Source organism: Saccostrea echinata, unplaced genomic scaffold (genome assembly GCF_033153115.1).
Source record: "Saccostrea echinata isolate AGI-Se365-2 ecotype Australia unplaced genomic scaffold, CSIRO_AGI_Sech_v1 ptg000052l, whole genome shotgun sequence".
Classification (NCBI taxonomy): domain Eukaryota; kingdom Metazoa; phylum Mollusca; class Bivalvia; order Ostreida; family Ostreidae; genus Saccostrea; species Saccostrea echinata.
In genome coordinates this window covers 10660001-10681380 of record NW_026889801.1, presented here as the reverse complement: position 1 = coordinate 10681380, position 21380 = coordinate 10660001, and the positions used below count along the sequence as shown (strand labels likewise).

General features: G+C 30.9%; 1 protein-coding gene across 3 annotated transcripts in view; it reads right to left on the bottom strand.

The window, feature by feature from the left end:
• Positions 1 to 1998: 1998 nt before the first annotated feature.
• LOC133203917 (coiled-coil domain-containing protein 181-like) overlaps positions 1999 to 21380 on the bottom strand; it is a 23738-nt gene continuing 4356 nt past the window's right edge. The window contains exons 2-7 of one of the 3 annotated variants that reach the window (XM_061339710.1): positions 17712 to 17862; positions 13876 to 14329; positions 12570 to 13324; positions 10776 to 10841; positions 4645 to 4796; positions 1999 to 3067 (exon numbers count right to left, since the gene is read on the bottom strand). In XM_061339710.1, the coding sequence (XP_061195694.1) occupies positions 2896 to 3067; positions 4645 to 4796; positions 10776 to 10841; positions 12570 to 13324; positions 13876 to 14329; positions 17712 to 17846 (1734 nt within the window). In that variant the 5' untranslated portion in view covers positions 17847 to 17862 and the 3' untranslated portion in view covers positions 1999 to 2895. Of the gene's footprint in view, positions 3442 to 4644; positions 4797 to 10775; positions 10842 to 12569; positions 13325 to 13875; positions 14330 to 17711; positions 17863 to 21380 lie in introns of all 3 variants that reach the window. The other 2 variants (XM_061339711.1, XM_061339713.1) reach the window with 2 other exon arrangements.

Genomic DNA, 21380 nt, shown 5'->3' with positions numbered 1-21380 from the left:
TCCCACATACATACAATCAAACTATGTTTCTTTCCACATTTTTATTACAATATGCATATTTCACATTCTCACAATCACATATTTACTAAGAGTTTAACTTACACACTCACAAAGTATCATTAGTTTCACACTGCTATCTATTTATAGTAACAATCACATATCTAGTTATGAAGCTTTTTTCATGTTATTAATAATATCAATTGATGCAACTACAAATTACCTAAGGATCGAAAATCCTAACATGCAAAAGTAAGGCAAAATAATAATTTTTACTTTAACATTTACGAAAGTAATTTTCATTTATACAAAAGAGACATGCATGATTAAATTTATTCTAATTCTGTCCACAGAACTTCAAAATAATTTTTAAAACTTCATTGCAATTACTTAATACCAGGGTTTTGTTATGATGTTTATTCAAAATATTATGGGTCAAAATACACATTTCTGTATAGATCGAAATAAAAAAATTCGAAAGTAATTTTTACTAAAATCTCCATACTTAAAACATATATTTAACCCTCCATTAAATTCTGTAAATGTTCTATGACAGATAATCAAGCATGCTCTTTTCACAATCTTTAAAAAAAAGATTGATAGCAATGAAGTAGCTCAGACTTCAAAATTCTGATTATCATAAACATTTCATTTAAAAATGTTTTATATCAAAGTGCATTTGAATAAGCCAATCTTTATTGTAGTACACATATTTTACAAACAAATATCACAGAAAAGCTTTTATCTTTGATTTCTGGCGAGTGTTTACTCGATTGAAAATTGATTTGATTAAGCATGTTATAAGCTTATGGCACAAAAACCTTAAAGCCATTTTGAAATAAGATAAGCATCTTTTTTCTTATTTTAAATTTCTACTTGAAATGCATTTAAAAATTCAACAGAGACTAAAACTAGCAATTGTCCAAATAAACAAATTGACAAACTTTCAATTCAATTTTTATATATATATATATATATATATATATATATATATATATATATATATGTATATATATATATATATATATATATATATATATATATATATATATATACAATTTAAATCATTGTTATAATTTGTAAATTGAAAAATTAAAAAAAAATGGTTCTTAACTGAATTCTTATTAAGACTCCATATGCTGTAATACATAAAACTATAACTTAATAAAAATATTTCTGTTTCCCAACTACAGTTTTAACTCCTATTTAAGTTAAGAAGTCATACTTATAGCCTCTATATGATTTTTTTTTTATAAATGCCATATGCTAAGAGTCCAAAGAATTATTTTTTCCACTTAAAAAGTATACACATGTAGTGATAAAACCATTTCCTGAACTGCATAGTCAAGTAATTCCATTTCATTATATTTCACCCTATGTGTTAAGCATAATGCTTGAAGTTTGAATATTTTATTCTCATGAGACTTCTCCAAATTACTCCATTCAGTCACGAAAATAAATATATCTAGGGGAAAAAAATCATGTTGCAAAACCTTTGATTTATTTGAATTACTTTATAGAGGGAAATTTTCGCACCTATTTTTTCCCCTTTTGCCCTCGCTGCACGTAGCTGAATTTTAAGGAGGCAAATTCAACGAAGGTAGATTTATTTCTTAACACAACTGTGCATGGGTGAATCTAAAACGGGGCAAAATAGCATGCAAGGGTAATTGGGAAAATATAACACAAGGTGAAAATAACCCTGCATACAGTATTATATTGTATATTTTTCTGACAAGACTTAGTGATGAAGGAAAATATATATGTATATATTAAAAATACCAAGAGTGTCTCTATAATAAACTGAGACTAATTGAAACTGCAATGGACAAACTAGAATTTCTGTCATGTTAACAAGAGATTTGTTTTTGTGTTAATTTATGTTGATGGCACTTCTGAGCAGAGATTATACAAATTAGGAGAACATGACTGGAATGATAAATACATCACACTTACCAGGATTTTTGTTTAAAAAAATTCAATTTGTTGTTTTTATTATATGACCTTTTATTTTTTAAAGCTCTTTTTTTTTTACTGAGAAGACATTGTCTCTGACTTTTCATGATTAAAAAAATTATTCTGGACCAGAACAAAAGTTAAAATACAACTAAATAAAAGACACTCTATATATTTAAAACATTATATGCCTCAATTTCTTCTGCATAAATTAAATATGGGATCCAGATTTTTCTCTTGGAATTTTCTCCTACTTTCCTGTTCTAAAGACTGATTACACAGAAATCATAAATGTTTTTTATAGCAGATTATATAATAAAATGCAAGTACATGTATAATTACAGAGGATGGAAAAAGAAAAAGCCCTCATTAGAGACTTACATAATGCAGAGAAAAAAAATTCAACCAATGCAATGAAAACAAATAATGTCAAAAGGAAGAATTCAGTTCAAGGGTTTCTATGAAATGGTCCATCCTAATCAATTTCCTTAACTTGTCTATAATGCCTAGCTACTTAATATTCTGGGAGAAATAATAATTATCAAATTTATATCATAATGAGAAATCAAAAATTTGTGCAATTCGCCATACCTTTCCTCTATATCTAAAATACCACATAACAGAAACTGAATCTCACAATTTCTCCTCATCAGCACTAAATAGACACAAAACTCTCAATGGCAAAATCATCGTCAAATAAATATTTTTATGGAATGTCTGCCCTAGAATTAAATTTTAATTAAATGAGTTTACAAAAGTTGCTTGAAATCTTGATCAGTATTTCTTTTTTTCAAAAATCCAACATAAGATTTATACATATATGCATAAAAAAAAACTAGTATGAAGAAATATGAGAAATCTGCAAAATAATATAAAATAATTTTTTACCTAAAACAAAATATTGAATGTTAGGATATTGGTCCCATAGTGGAATCCTCAAAACTAATATCTGTACCCATAGTAGTCCACATAAACAAAAGCATTAGACTGCTTCATAGCTTTCAGAGCAGAGAGGTTTTTTCGGGTTTTCTTCGCTGCCAGGCGATTAAGTCTGTGTTGCTGTTGCTCCATAAAGCGAGCCCTTCGAGACTCGGAATTCTTTTTTCTAATCCATCTGTAATAACAAATCTTATTAGTTAGCACTAAAAACCAAAAACATTTTTTTTCATCACAAAATCTTTTATCACAATCTTTCAAACTCCCAAAAGCCTCGCAGACTAGTTTTTGATTCTTTGGGAAATTTTCGGATTTAATTTCTTCATGCTGCAGTTTATCTCCATGCAGTTGAAGAAAATTCATCAAAGGTATGTAACTAAAATTTTAACTTGATGATTATTCTGTCAAAATCGAAAAGCGTCAGAAAAGACTATTGCTCTCCGAAGCGTGTTAGCTTTCCTGGTCCTTCTAGCCATCAATCTCTGTAGTTTGATTTTCTGGCGTTCGTTAGCACGGTTTTTCCGAATTTCTGCATTTTTTTGCCTAAGCCACCTGCAATGACGAAACAGTTGTTACCACAAATTTTTACAGAAGAAAAGAAATCCTTAAAATCCAAATTAATCTTCATGACTCTTCAAACTTTTATCCATGATTAATACTATCATCATAATGTTATCAAAGCCAAAATCCTTTCACACAACAACTGAAAATTTTCACAAAATCTACTTTCACACTTCAAAAACTTGGCCTTTTCTGGTTTGCTCAACATCTTTTGCTAGATTTAATCAAATGATTTCTTAAATTTGTGGTAAGCAAGAGTTTCATTCAAGGCAAATTTTTATACTCAGAAAATCAGACTTGAAATGCAGTGGATTGCTAAGATTTTGATTGGGCAGTACTGCATCAGTCAAATAGTTTTACATTGACTGTTGGACAGCATCCACTATGAGTTAAATAAAAAAAAATGCTGAATATTTACCGGTATATGGATGAATTAAAAGTGAATAAATGGTGATTGAAAACAATTGCAGTGAAATTTGTGAAATTAAAAAAAAATCATGATAGGTTACATTTAAAAACTGAAAACCCCTTTCAGGTCAGTTGAACAAGTTTCATGCACCGTGCAGTGTTGAAAAAATTATTTTTTTTTTAAAAATAAGCTTAAAGAATAAAATAAAACAGAAAAGGCCATATTAGTAGTTTATAATCACAGTTATTTCTGAAAATAAAAGGTACACAAACACAAGCATCACATGATCTTAGTCTGCATGCATGACCTTTGGTGATGCTAGTGGGATATAACTTTACAAGGTTATTTCTTGAATAATTTAAATTTCTCTCCTTTTATGCAAATTACTTAAATATATCAGGATATTGTAAGTTTCTGTGCTTGACCAAGACACTCATATTTATTTGTAGTAGTAATTATACCTAGTAGTCAATTTATCCTAGCTTCAGAATCTGATATTTACAACAAATTGAGTCAATAAAAATACTGCTGATTTCAATGTACATTGGAATCAAAATTCTCTGATGATTACTGCTAAATTAAAATGAATTTTCTGATAAAACAATACCATTTCAGATCTCACTAAATACCATGAAGATTGCTAGCAACTATTCATTGGTATGTACATGTATTAGCTCTAATTAAGCCAATTAAAAAAAAAAAAAATGTAAAAAGCACCATTAGGAGTGACACGGTCAGAAAACACACAGAGGGAAAACACACTTGACTAAATAGTGGACACTTACTGTCTAAAAGCCTGGTCACATTCCTGCCGAGAGCGGATGTAGAAGCCATCGGTGGATTCCATTTCCTCGCGTCTCTTCAGCAATTTTTCTTGTTTAAGCTGTTTCTGTTTATTCTTTAGCCAAGTTGAGTAGGCTTGCTTAACTTCTTCATCCTGAAATTAAATCATATTTTTGGGAACTTATTTACATTTGATAATGTAGGTAAAGGTGAGAGAGAAAAAGGGGGGGGGGGGAGAGAGAGAGAGACTCTTATGGCACAGGTATAATTCTGTGTCATCTCTGAAAATGATTCACTCAACAGTGAAGACCATTTCCGTAAATAAAATCTCTTCTACATGCAATATCAGCAAGTGTTTGAGCAATTACTCTGAAAAGAAGGAGTAACATTTTAATCTCAAAATGAAATGTAATAATTTGAATATACATATTTATATAAAATTTTAAAATAAAGATTACTAGTAATTACATTGTACATGTACGTATATCTATGTCAGAATATGTTTTTAAAACTGCTTTTTTGTTTTATATACAATACTATATATACTCTGGTACCGGTAATCATCCAGCTTTGCATAACAAAGTTTTTTTTTGTTTTGTTTTGTTTTGTTTTGTTTTTTTTTTTTTTTTTAATTAATTAAGTGCTCTGACTGCCCAGTATAAGACTTAGAGAAGAGGTATTATACTCTGCAATGTGCATGTGATAATTGCTTGACAAAATTATCAGTTCACTTTTTTTTTTTAAAAAATCCTTTAAAAAAAGCCACATGTCTATCCTTGTAGATGTCATTTTTCTTTAATGATCTGCATGTTTAAAATGACAGAATGAATTTGAAATGCTAAATTTTTAAATAAAATAAAAAAAACCTTTCAATTTCTTTAATAAGGAATGAAGCTATTAATTCTTTTTAACCCTTTGCATGTTACAAGTAAAAAATTAAATTATTAAGAAATAATGCATATGATCATACTAAATTAAATCAATATGTCCAATTTATCTGAAAAATGACATATGAGGTTTGACTTATTCAACTGAGTGGTTTTGTTTCACCATAAATAAAGCTCTTACATTCAACCACTGTTCATGTTTTGGAATACTTTATTTAATGGCTGGATCTTTAATTACTAAAGGCTTGTATTATACTATGTATAGCTCTGATAGAATTACTAGCAAAGATTACAGGTACACTGTTATATATTAATTACCTGACAGTTCATTAGCAAGATAAATTCTAAAAATTGGAATGAGGAGTGGAGTTATATTGATAACAAATCTGAAGTTATTAATAATATTTGCATGTATAATATCAAACAGTGCTTTAGTACATGTATGTCCACAGCAGGTGGTGCGTTTTAATAGACTGAAGTGTTGTACTATTAATTCGAGTGAAAAAAAAATCATTTCTACTTCAGATTTTAGCTTAATGTTCTCTTTTACAGAATTTTGGAAATGGGAATAATTATATAAATGGATGAATCAAGAGATAATATTTCAGACATGATAAGGCCTCAATATTTCTAACAACCCTGACATCAGATGATGTTGCCTCAACAGCTATGACACATGCATCCATAGTTCTCAGAATCTGTTTGGGTAAATGTGCATGAAATCAGAGAGCTAGTATGTACTTCATCAATTTTATGAGGAAACCAAATAATTCTAAATGACAGTGGATCGTGCTTATTTGTTTATTAAAGCTCGTTAATGTCTAAATATGCCATACATGCAATGTTTTAGATAAATTAAATAATGCTGTTTAATTTGTCAAAATTAAAGGGAAAATTAATTAATTCTGCTTTGAGTGATTTGTATATATATATATATATATATATATATATATATATATATATATATATATATATATATATATATATATAATATATATATATATATATATATATATATATATATATTCAATTTTAAAGAAAAGTTATAATAAAGAGAGCTGCAATGGTTTAAAAGTAAGGATTTGAAAGTTATTTTATTGTGAAATTACAGGTAATAATAAAATGTATATCATTAAGTTTTAACTATAAAATATGTTAACTGTAATTAATAGAGGTGTTACATTTTTCAAGAGTCAACCAAAACCAGAAATGATTTTTTTTTTGCAACACTGCTTGACCATATCAAACTCATACAATTCCCACACTCTTTTCCAAGTTGCAAATTACAGTTTTGCCAAAGATTCTTTGCATCAAACTCCTATTCTTCATAAAGGTGTCCGACCATTGACCCTGCTGTGCATAAAAAATAAGCAGAAAAAATTTAGTCTGTGCCAGAAACTAGAATTCTAAATCTTCTAATGTCCCACTCAACCAGAGGCAAACTGGTGGTTTCTTAGGACAGGGTGGGCTAAAATTTGATCAATGCATGGTTAAAATTTTCTGTTCCTCAAAGGCTATATCTACCAGACAAATGATTTCTAGCAGATTGCAAATTATATGACTGCTTTTCCCTCACCAGACTAAATTAAATACATGTAACTATCTATTCCCCCCCCCCCCCCCCAAAGCAATACAACATTTGTTATCATGCAAGGAAAATATATGACACAGATCTAATTTTTCAGAATTGTTTTTTTTCTCCTCAACAAAATGTGAAATATATACAGTCAAACCCCATTATCTCAAACTCCATGGGACCGAGAAAAGCTTTGAGAAATCTGAAGATTTGAGATATCAGAGACAAAATCCTTAAAGAATAAGTGGTTGGGACTTCTAAATTACTTTGACATATCCATGGTATTCGAGATATCAGAGTTTGAGATATCAGATTTCAACTGTATGAAGTACAAAAATTTGCAATGTGGGCCATTTTGATTACCCTAACAACACAGTTTAATGAAAACCAATACATATTTTCTAGCAAATTTGTTGCTTTGTCTGTTAGTAAGAGACTTGAAAATGTAATATTGTCAAAGTATAATTAAGAAGATTATGATATGTTTGGGGTCCATTTTTTATCTTTTATTTCATACAAAAAAAAACCTTCTTGATTGCTATCTTTTGCATCTAGATCAAATGGTACTTCAATCTGCTGTGGTTTGTCATTTTCTGAATACTTTCTGGTTCTTAAAATAGAACATGTCCTTTAAATCTAATATGTTCAAACTAATTTGCAAAGCACTGTTTCACTAAGCAATGAATAACACATTAATGCAAACTAATGAAAAGAGTAACCATTCACCATAAGAAAAAAAATCTGACAGTTCAAGGAATGACATTTTTTTAAAAAAGTCCATATTTAGTAATAAAAATTGTAATAATTAATAGTACAATGTAATTAAGAAAGTTTATTTATTCATCATTCATGGAAAACCAACAAATACAACAATAATAAAACTCACAACCTCTAATTGAAAAAAAGACATTTGGAGAATTAACTCTTATGATTTTTAAGAGATTTTCTACTTTTTGCATGTACTTCAAAGCCAAAATATTATTTGAATTCATGTATCAATTTAGTGAAACTTTTTAAATATTATGCAAATGTCAGTGAATTGAAATAACTATATTATTTAGAATTCAAATTTTCGTCATTCCCTGCACTCCATGCAATAAATCAACATTATTAGATAAAGGTACCACTAAAATTTAAAAAAAATCTTATTATAATTTTGAATTTTTTTCTCCAATTTGCATGATACATCTCTTTTTAATTTCAATTCACATGAACAAGAACAGAAATGCAGCCATACTGTCTCAAATCTTGACATTCAAAATAAACAATCAAAAAGCAAACATTTAACAATAGTGTTGATTTATTTCTATGCAAATTTTATATTAAATGAATAATGAGGCCACATATATAGTAGAAGTTCTCTTAATAAGTTTAAATTATACAGGTTTAATTTCAATAACTAGTGTAGAAGTTTTAATTATAGATTTTCAAAAAATGCCTTTCACTCTGTTTTAACTTAATACAATTTTCCAAGTATCAATGAAAATATATTATATTTTTAAAATACTGCCCAAAAGTGCAGAGTAATGTTAATATTACAACACTTGATTTCAGTGGTATGATCAATTCTTACCATGAAAATACAAAACATGGTACTGAAGTCAAAATGAAACTGTAATCCAAACCCATGATCTATTGCACAAGTTCTTAAAGAGAAGCAAATACATATGATCATAGATTTTGGGGTTCAGGCAAAAAAGGGAGAGCAGGGACTCTTGTCAAATATTCAAAGATCAAATTACATGTATAAAAATTCTGTTGACAATAATTTTTATATCTCTATAACAAATATTTCTTTTCTTTTTGAAATATTACACCTATAAACAGTGATCTGGAGAAAAAAAAAATTTAATTATACAGCTGAACTTCGATCATTATCTGAACTTCAATATCTTATATACCATGGATATGTTAAAGTGAGTTAAAAGTCCCGACCATTTTTTTATGAATTTTATCCTCAGTATCTTGGATCATCAGATATCTTTATCTTATAAGGTTTGAGATAACAAGGTTTGGCTGTAATATATTTTTTAATTTAAATTGATTCACTTCTTTAGTTAGAAAAAAAAAATCAAACTTTCCAACCGTCCCAAGAATAAAATTATGACTATTCCACTGAAAGTTCACATTTCTAAACATCAAGTGAATTTTACTGTACAGTAATATTTCTCAAGTTTACATCAAATTACTGCATATAACTGGAAATGAATTCATTTCGGAATTCAATATGCTGTAGTGAAGAAGTGAAATATCCCTTTAAATAAATGCAAGCTTTGAGAAATCCATTAATCACTGTAGCAATTTGGCAGTTCAACTGCCCCCAAAAGAAGTGTATCTGATATTATGTGTCACCACTGGACCCCTACTAGCACTATTGGTCTAATTCTATCAATAACCTCTGGATCAATGTACAAATCCTGGAAGGAGATCAGGCCAATATTTCTGCTATCGCCCTACAGGAAAGGCAATATTTAGATAGATAAAAGGCATATATGTATGCAGATACAAGTGAAAAGCAATGTTTACACTTCATTATTTTCCTATCCTTATCCAACATACAAAAACTAGCTTGAAAATTTCTCCCCCTCCCCTCTTTTTATACACTGTCAGATATGTTCAGTGTGCAATGCAGTACTACCACATGCAGATTTCAAAGCAATATTTCAAACTTGCTGGTTTCAGGTTTAAATTGAAACATTATCAAAATGTCTGTGGGTCTAATGAGTTACCTACACTAGAGAAAATTCAAATTTATCAATTTTTTTAAGTTAGTTTAATCCATTTACACTTTGACAGTTTCTCTACAGAAAAAATTAACAGCCTGCCAAAATTTGAAACAGTCAACTCGAAAAAATTGTCTACAAAAAGTGAACTGCAAGCCAAATTTTGTAACACCTACAACTCTGAAAGAATTGTGTGAGTGCATAGAATATTGATTTCAATTAATGCACAGAATGTCTTTCTTTTCATTTTTATTGCTGCCTAATTAAGCTTCAAAAAATTCCTTTCTCTGCTTTAAATCCTTTTAAATGCTTTTTTTGCAAAATTGCTTTTCCAAACAAACTTGATAGAAATTAAACTTCAAATTTTCTTACATGCCATACCATGCCCTGTGCTAGAACTTGCAGATATTCCCAGAGAATTTAAATTTAATATTTTCAGTGTGCAGCATTCCTCTTTTTCATTTTTAGGTATTTTTTCTGATTCTGATTTTAGATCATAGCTTCTGTATTAAAAAATAATGTTGATTGTGTACACTTTCCAGAGCAATGTATGTCAGAAGGGTTAACTTGCAGATTTTCAAAAATTCTCAAAAACATTAAATCTTTATAATGTTTATATGTTACTAAATTCCTTATAGATATCTTGACCATCGAATACTTCTAATGAAATTCTTGAGCAATTAATCAATACTTTTATATTAAATTTTTCATTCATGAAAAATATATCTGAAAAAACAAACCAAAAACAAGGTGTAAAATTAAAAATCTATCATTAAGATTTAATAGATTAAAAATCTGCAAGTTTTTAATAAGGAAATTCAAGAATGGCAATATATAAAATTTTGTTTAAAAATCCAAAGCACGGACAATATTGACAAAAAGGAATTGATTTTTTTTCTTTTGTCCTCGATTGTCAGGCCTTTGTTTTTTTCTTTTTTATATTTTACCTGGTCTTCGCTTTGGGGTAGAGATTCATATGATTCCATGTCGGAGTTGTTACCATGGGAATTCTGCTAGAACAGAGTCACAAAGTAGACATCAGAGCCACGCACAGAAACACATACACAGATCGAAACATACACACAAACACACGCAGCAAAATCTTAAGTTGACATTTTCACATGGCTATCAAGTATTTGTGAAGGAATGTTTTATCTTATATCTCTCCAAAAAGATTCGATCATTTTCTGATCAAGATTTTCTGAGAGGAATAAAAAATTAGAGATGGAGAGTTGATCAGCTATAGCTACTATTAATATCTAAATTAAACAGGAAATGACATCATCAAGGGATGAGGAAACTATGGGATGTAAATTTCTGGTTATATATTTTTGTGCTCATTGGATAAGTAAATTAATTAATTTCATATTTAGTACTCATTCTTTATAAAGAAAGAGATATATACGTGGCTCAGTTACAGATTAATTTCTCTTATAACTATAGCTAGACCACTTTTAAACAAATTCAAAACAAACACTGTGATAAACTATAAAAGGGCACTTTGCAGGTACCTACTGCAGTCAAACCTGGCCATGACTTTCCCACCACTATGAATTTATATCACGTAGTATAATAAATGAAGAAGGACTTCAATAAATGCATCGGTCTCTCTAGATGTCATCCAATGATTTTGTAATGGTGGGATAAGGTGGTTGGGGTTGCGTGTGACGGTGTGATCTGTTAGATTGTGAAACAAAGGTGAAAAGCAAGTACTGGAATATTGTACAGTCATGTACTAATTTCACACAATGTCATGGACTATTTGGCGTAATCACGAGTTAATGCCATAAGTATTTACGATAACTATAATATTTACCGGTATAAAAAATCCTATTCTGGCGATATTCATGATTTGGAGCTCATAAGATTGCACTAAATATGACTCCCATCAAAATACATATACAGAATAAAGTGTATGTCTCTTAATTTGATTCTTCATTTAATGTACTTTAAAAATTGAATTAGTTCTATTCAATGTCTAGGTATTTATCATGATAAATTTTGAACCAACAATTTAATTTAATTTGTGTCTACCTATTCTACATTATTTAGACAAATTAAAAAAAAAGCCCATGAGATGGATGTCAACTTAATTTCACAACAGAAATAGTAAAAATCAGAATTTTACAATATATATATAATTGATACAAATTATAAAGCTCACAAAGAAAGACAACTCTGTTACAAACATGAAATCCTCAAAATGTTAATTATCAGAAGATGTTTAAGAACCATGACTCTCCCCATAATAATTAATTTTAACAGATATTTGGAAACTGCAGGATGATAGTGCATGCCAGACAACATGCCTATATAAAGACAAATGGATGAACACACATGTACACATTAAATGAATTACTGCAAGTTCATAAATGCATGTACACAGTGTTCAGATACATATGAAAATCTTTGTCAAAGAATTTCTTAAAATCATATTTAACATTATATGATGGGAAACACCATCTGCTATCAAAGTTTTGAAATACATAATTAACCATGAGTTTAATAATCAAAAGTATATTAATGCTCACGAAATTCTTTGTAAAATTTCAAAGATTTCTTTCTTAAAAAACTCTTTCCAAAATCCCACTTGCAGTCAACATTTAAAGTGCAACAAACAGTTCAAAGACCACTTAAGACAAACAAAAGACATACTTCACAAAAACAGCACAACATAACTGGCAGGAATATGAGGATGGATATTTCCACCAGTTTTTACACAGTGTGATCCCCAATCTTACCTGTCGGGGGGACTGTTTGCTTTTCTTTTTCTCCTCCTCCTCTCTCTGTTTACGAGCCCGAGCCTCTTCCCTCTTGTGACGGAGCCAAGCTTGAAAGGCATCATTATTCTCTCTCTCCTGATACTCCTTTTCCTGTTTTTCCTGCTGCTTTCTTTCTCTCTCTCTTTGTTCTCGCTGTTTTGTCTGTTCTTCGACGAGTTTTTTATCGTGCTGCGACATCGCATATGGCGAATTATAATTAAAGTCACCTAACACAGACCCTCTGTGTGAACCTGCAGATGAGGCTCGCTGTTTTGATGACCCAGGTCGCGTGCGTCGGGAATTCCCGTTGGCAGTTGCAGGTCTCGGTTGAGAAGGCGGAGCAGGTTTGCGATTGAAATCACCATTAGAATTTGAGTCTGATGTGTTACTATTATTTACATTTTCTTTTTCACTACTGAAAATTGGCAGGCCCATGTCCTTAGCTCTAATATCATTCTCACTAATTAATTCGAACTTTCCGTCACATTCGATTAAAACTTTTTTCTCGTTGTTCTCTTCATTTGACTTGCCAGGTTCTTGAGACTGTGGTGTTTCTGAATTCTCTCTGGGCGTTTCTTCTTCTGGGTAGTCAGGAGGTGGTGCCACTAAGTCAACTAGATTAGCTTTAAAATTCACTTTAGAGTTACTTTTTTCAACAGGGGTTGGGTCATTGGCAAGTTCTTCATTTAACGTTTTTAATCTTTCCTTGACGTCATATTCTGGGGGATCTTCCTCTGAAATAAAGAATTTGAATCAAAATATGTCAAGCTAAGAATATCAGAAAAATTCTAAAATACATGGTTTTTAAAAAATTAATTTGAAATATATTCTATTAATATACTATTAGCACTTCTATTAAATAAAATATCAGTCCTAGGACTTTTAATGGCCCTGCTCACAATTATGGTGAAGGGCATGAACAGTTCATTCGCTGGGGAATTTTTTAATTAAACTGTGTAATAAACTTGTATATTCTATCTTTCAAGACTTCTACATTCAAGCATTGACTTGATAAGGAGTCAACAAAATGGAGCCAGAAATTGGTTAGATATCACAGAGTATTGATAGATTGCAATGTGTTGAATTACAAGAATTTTGCTTTATAACACACGTCTTTAAACCATGCCTACGGCAAAAGGAAAAAAAAACTTAATATTCCCTCACTATAAAATGTTTTCTAAAATGCAAAATGGAATAAATTTGGAGCTTTTATTCAAAATTTATGAATGGGATATTTTTTAGTTGATTGGTCCTTCTGCTTGATTAACAATTAATCTACACTTACCGGGTAATCCCATTTCACTCTTCAGGTACTCTATCTCTTTCAGGGCTCGTTTCTGGTCCTCGGTCAATGTGTAATCATCTGGTTCGGAGTCCTCATCGTCCGTCATTTTCTCTCTGGATGATTCCTCCTCCTTCCTGTCTGCCATTGCAGAACTCGGCCGTGAATCAACTTTATCACTGTCCGTATCAACATCAGTGTCTCTGTCACTTTTGGTCACTTTTTCCTCCTCCTTTTTTTCCTCCAAATTTTCCTCCATTTCCTCCTTTACCTCTTCCTTTGCTTCCTCCTTTTTTTCCTCTTTTTCCACTTTCACTTCTTCCCTTTTCTCCTCCTCTTCTCTTGTTTCTTTCACTGTTTCTTTTGGCTCCGATTTCTGATCCGTGTCAGCCTCTTTTTGGCTTGGCTTCTCAGCCTCACTTTCATTTGATCCAGTTGATAAGCTTTCATCTTCTTCCTACAAGAAAAAACTTTTCTGCTTAAGACAAAAACTCATCATCTGACTTGGATGCCTGGCAAATACATCAAAGTATTAAATCCATGGGCTGGAATTAATACTGTCCAATCAATAATTCTTAGGCCATAAACTTGTAAAGGCATTTTCCTTCCAGCATTTTCTGAAGACCTTACATGAAGGGATTATAACTTTAAAAAAAAATTGTGTTCATCAGGATCATTGATTACTGTTTTGCAAAGAAATAATTCTTGCTTCTGTTCTTTAAAATTCCTAATGACTTCAAAACACTAACACTGAGCTCATTTTTTCTATTTTTTTTTTAAATAATTGGGTTATACTGGATAAAAAAAACTACTTTTATAATCATGATAACCATGGATAACATTCCTTATACATTATTTCAACAACAAAAAATTAATCAAAATTCAAGAAATATATAAACCATTTTTATTTTATATAAAAGGTAAAATTTCCAGATAATTTTCTTCCTAAACAATGTATTACAACATACTATTCTATCTGAATTTCCAAACTCTGAATTAATTAAAGCATATGTGAAAATTTTTAAGCCTTTATAAGTCACTATGTGGATTATGAGTCCTGTCCATTTTATATTCCCTCAAAGTACTACATGCATGCATAGCTAAAGATAAGTGTAAATATTTTAATTGTAATGTTACACATCATAATCAGCAATGTAAGGGGCTGCTATTTATCTGGTCAGAGAACTTTAATTCAAAAGACATTAACTATACGCCGGTGATTTGCCGGGACCCATAATAGTCTCTATGTCAACAGTCCTTGTATAAACTTAGAATTTACATGATAAACTTGGGGGAACCTGCTCGACAACAGGAAAATATTTTTGTTTCCATGTGTAGTATCCCTAAGTGTTAAATAAGAAGCGAATGATAAGCGAGACGTTAATGGCAAAATTAGTGCAGAGAGGGCTTAACACAACATTTAGGAATTCAAAATTTTTTTAAAAATATAACACGTAAATTTCCCTCTGATTTAAATGCATATTCTATTGGTTTTAAAATAATCAGATTGTTTTCATTTTTTGTCAATGTAACTAACAAACATATATGTAAAACATTAGGAGATTTAAAGAGAAAGCACCTGCTTGTCTTCACACAATATTAAAATCAGGATTGGCAACTTTAAATATTGACACAACTATTCAGTTTTCCAAAAAAGACTGTGCAAATTGATAGTGCTCTTAAAAGTCACATACATGTAGTAGAGGGTTAAGGATTCTGGCAAACTGAAAATGTCTACAAACGAACTTCCTTTGGTGTTTAAAATTATCTAATGTTTACTTTTCAAAATGATCTAAGAAATAAAGACTTTTTAAAAAAAAAACCAAAGTGCTTTTGAATTAGCATCTATTTTCTCTTCTCTTATTTTTTCAAAAATTTATGTTAATTTTTTTTTTTGCTGTGGCAACTGTTATAAATTCAGCAACTGAATAAATATCCAAAGTAAATTTTATTATTGAATTTTTGTTTAAACACAGTTGACAGTTGGTCTCTCTGGTATTGCCACAATAACATTTATATCAAATATGGTTGATACATATCTCATATGACAAATAGAAACTGGAGTCTTGGTGGTACAGTCAAACGTGTCTTATTCGTACTGGGGACACATATTTCGCATCAGAATAGACAATGTGTCAGATTGCACTGTGTAAAGAAAATAGAAAATGTCTGACTGAAAATAAACGTCAGAATTCAAAGTGAAATGGACTGCACAGATTTCAGATAAGACAAGTTTCACTTTATTATGATTTTTAAGTCTTGGTTTTCAATCCACAGATTGTGATTGAGATTGGATTGTATCAATGAAGTCATATGATGTTATATAAAACTGTGCTTGATGCAAATTAATAGATGACATATACATATAGTCTCCATGGTTTTATTTTTTAAATCAAAAAAATTATATGAATTAAAGATTATTTTGTCGGTCTGTTTAATTGTTTTTCTTTACTCCAGATCTAATTTCTAAGATACATACTCAATTGTTGCTTAAAAAAACTATTCAACCTGGATTACGTTAGTTAAAAGATTTCATTGGATCAAAGCAATTTTTATTATTTAAAAAGCCTTTAAAAACATATTAGAGTTTAATTTACCACAAGAAAAAAATATACATATATATTTGTCAATCACTTAATATTCTCAATTAATACCATATTAATGGGTCCCATCTTTGATTTTATAAATTCTGAATCAGTTAAATATAAATCAAACCATACTCCATGTGCTGAATTTTACTTTAAAAACTCATTGAATATTTACGATTTTATTTCCATCAGAGTTCAAATTCATTGTGTGACTTTCTCAATGGTTACTTAATACATGTATTTATTCAGTTGGTGAATTAAATTTTTGAAAAGCTTTATTGATCAACACTTAACAGGGCATACACTATAGTGGCAAACATCCAAGCTGATAAAAATCTAAAATAATCATTAATACACGGAGATAATAACACACTGATCTTTACACGGAATTGTTAACATTTAAAGCACTGGTTGTATCACTTTAATAAAGCACTTGTAATATACTCTACTTCCACAATAATCTCTACAAAAAAAATTATTTTTTTTGGGGGGGGGGGGGGGGTACTGGGAATAAAAACTATCAAAGTCATTAAAAGATTTAGAAAATCAAAAACTGTCAAAACCCTGCAAGATTGGAAAATACAAACTTAGCTAGCATATATTACGTTACAATGCATACATCTATTATAAACCTTGTTTGAACTCTGTGAACTTTTTCAGCAAAGAAACAAAATTACCACGAACTCTTTACCCCTAGCTTCCAGAAATAAGGCTTAATTAGTATTTTGAAGATACAGCATAATTTTCCTTTATTCTTTCATTAAATATTGATAGATCTACAGAAATTGAGATACATGTGTTCAATTTCTGTTATATATTTATGCCTTAAACATTTTCGGTACACATTTTAATAAAAAAAAAAAGAGAGTTTCTGGTCCCAAAAGAGTAAATTCCATTTCAAAGATTTGTATTTGTCAATTTTAATTTGTGTTTGTTTTTAATTTCAGAACCTCAAAACCAACCCGTGTGTGGACGCTAAACATAGAAAAAACTTTGAATGACCTGATATGATAGGAACAATTGCTCGATACTTGCAACAGTGAAAAGGGCTGATTATTTCAAAAGATAATAAGGCATTTCATCCTTGTCACATATAGAAAGAAATGTTGACGTTGTTTGGTTAGCAAATTCACTCAAAGGAAAATTCACAAAATGCATAAAGTTTCTCCAAAGCCAAAAAAATGCTATATAATTATGTCACCATGGAGACAGTATCTATGTCAATCTGCCTCCATCTAGACTCTGAGATACCTTTTCATCTTCGTTTTTTCTGGTGGCAATAAATGATTCCAGTTCCTTGTCGATATCATCGTCGTCATCTGGGACTTTTCTACTGGCGTCATCGTATGACGTTACCTGGATTTGCGGTGACTCCATGGTCGTCATGGCAACCCGTCACTCCCTAAAATGAATTAAAAATTGACCAATCACAAAATGACGCACTAATACATGTACTGAAATCATGCTACACTATTTTGTTAGACCTTCCACTTAGGTTAAATCACAAACTCATCTATCAAATGACAGTTATGATGTACATGTACATGTCCAGAATCAATTTTTTTTACACAGGTAATGGAGCTGTCAAGTGAAAGCTGGTCAGAGATAGGTGTCTCTTTAAATTAGTGCTATAAATCATCCATTATTATACATATTTAAATATTCAGTCATGAAGAACCAGCCATCTCAATAATTGAAAAATCAATAGGGACAATTCATGATAAACGTAACCATCACACAAATACCCTGGTGATAAAGGATACAGAAATAAAAAGATGACTTTAAATTACAAAAATAAAAAAAAAAAATACTGCATTTTATTACCAAAATTATATCATTTGAATGTAAATATGTTCTTTGGAGAAACTCCTCACCAATTTTAAGAAACATACAATGTACACTTCCTACTTGTCTGTTGCTTTTAGAAGCATCCAATTCAATCATTTAAATTCATTCTAAATAAATATATAATCATGACCAGGCCACGAAAGTAAAATAAGCTCTGGTGCTATAGAACTTATCTGTATAAACTGTGGACATTTACATGTTTTTGTGGGCAACAATTAACACTGAAAATTACTTTGCTTTCACAATAGCATCTCAACATCAGTTTATCTAGATAATTCTCTAGATCTTAATGTAGTATTTTTATAATGCCAGGATCTTTAATTGCCATCCTTCCATTTAATGACCATGACATTTCAAAAATATTTAATCCTGAGAAAACGAGTCTGCACAGATTCTCTTAATCACAACATGTACATATAGTATTTAAAATGTCAGAAGCTTTCTCTTTAGCAATTAACATTTATATTATAATTACATTTGGTAACAAAATTGAATAATAGCAGAGTCCAGATCATCCTATAGGTTAATTGTTGGTATTGAAAGATCATATTCCAATGACCAATAAAAAGAGAATTTTAATAAATTAAAGATTACAAAAAAAAAAATAAATCATGAATTCTGCAGCATATAACAACTCAATCAGGATAATTTACATCATTCACTATTTTTGTTTCATAAACATGATAACTGGACGAGAATGGTTAACCAATACATTCCTCGCATCCCAGAAGATGTTACACGGCAGCACAGAGTTGTTAATTGATCATAATGAGTAACTAAAAATAACCAAGTGATCATAGAAAAACCATCAAATTATGCTGAATTTCTCATATATAGTGAAAATACAGGGAACTTTGAAATATATACATTATCCATATTTAACACATATATTTGTTATTACAAGAGTAACAATCTGATCTTAAAAAGAACTAAATCGTGTCGAGTTGAGTGGCATGGATCGTTTGATCAGATGAGGCGCAAAGCATCAAATGAGACGCCTAGTGTCCAATTTGATCTGATGATCCGTGCCTGTCAATAAGACATGAAACAAAATACATTTTCAAAGAACTTTTTTTACACACAAGGTAAAACAAACAAGAGGCCCATGGGCCACATCGCTCACCTGAGCACAGTGGATAGGCAAAAGCACAAATCAGTTCAGTATTGAAAAGATTCCGGGGGGGGGGGGGGGGGGGGGGGGGGTGCTTGAATTTTAAACTACCTGATGATGCTTCCATGTCAAAATAACAAATGGCTTTGTTGTACTTGAGAAGATTTTAAAAAAATTTTCTGATATATTCCTTTGTAAAAATTTGATCCCCCCTTGTGGCTCCTCCCTATCCCAGGGGTCATCATTTGAACAAACTGGAATCTACACTACCTGAGGATGCTTCCATATCAATATGACTAAACATAGCTTTTCTGTTCTTGAGAAGAAATATTTTTTCTATATATTCTTATGTAACATTCGATCCTCCATTGTGGCCCCATCCTACTCTCGGGGGTCATCATTTGAACAAACTTGAATCTACACTACCTGAAGATGCTTCCATATCAATATGACTAAACATAGCTTTTCTGTTCTTGAGAAGAAATATTTTTTCTATGTGTTCTTATGTAAAATTTTCTATCCCCCTATTGGACCCCACCCTACCCTCGGGGGTCATCATTTGAACAAAATTGAATTTACACTACCTGATGATGCTTCCATATCAAAATGACTAATCATGGCTTTGCAGTTCTTCATCAGAAGAAATCTTCCTATATATTTCTATTTCAGACTTTGATCCTCCATTGTGGCCCCACCCAACCCCAGGGGGGCAACATTTGAACAAACTTGACAGGGTTCGACACTAACGTTAGTCTCAGACTAATACATTTTCATTCGGACTAATAAAATCTGTGGCTAATTAGTCCGAGCGGACCAATAAAAATTTCTGGAAAACAATATGAATAAATTACCGATGTCCGATTCTCGACAACTTTACTGGAAAACCCCGCATGTATTTTTAGATCTCTGAGTGATCGATATGAAGTAAAAAGTTTTTAGCAAACATGATTTAGTATGACACTTTATAGAAAGATGTTGGACGTTTTGGATATGTAATGTAAAGACAAAAAAAAAGAAAAAAAAAAAAGAACGAGATCGGGAATATGGTCGAACTTGCTGATTGCGATTTCAAATATATGCTTAGTTTGTTTATTTCAAAAAAAGTATAAAACGTATATTAATTGTCAAGTTTAATTAATGTTAAAAAACATAGATGTATCTTTTTCTTTTTTTTTGACGGACTTGTAAAATCGCGTGCGGACTAGTAAAAGTACGGAAGCACTAGTCCGGCCGGACTAAAGCCTTAAAAAGTTAGTGTCGAACCCTGCTTGAATCTACACTACCTGAGTATACTTCCACATAAATATGATCAATCAGGGCTTTGCTGTTCTTGAGAAGAAGATTTTTAAAGATTTTTCCTATATATCTCTATGTAAAACTTTTATCCTCCTTTGGGGCCCCACCCTACCCCCAGGGGTCATGATTTGGACATACTTAAATCTATACTACCTTAGGATGCTTCCATATCAATATGATCAATTAGGGCTTTGCTGTTATTAAGAAGAAGATTTTTAAAAGATTTTTTCTATATACTTCTATGTAAAACTTTGATCCTCCATTATGGCCCCGCCCTACCCCCGGGGGTCATGATTTGAACAAACTTGAATCTACACTACCTGAGGATGCTTCCATATAAATATGACCAATCATGGCTTTGCTGTTCTTGAGGAGAAGATTTTTAAAGGTTTTTCCCATATATTTCTATGTAAAACTTTGATCCTCCTTTGGGGCCCCGCCCTACCCCCAGGGGTCATGATTTGAACAAACTTGAATCTACACTACCTGAGGATGCTTCCATTTAAATATGACTCATCATGGCTTTGCTGTTCTTGAGGAGAAGATTTTTAAAGATTTTTCCCATATATTTCTATGTAAAACTTTGATCCTCCATTGAAGCCCCGCCCTACCCCCGGGGGTCATGATTTGAACAAACTTGAATCTACACTACCTGAGGATGCTTC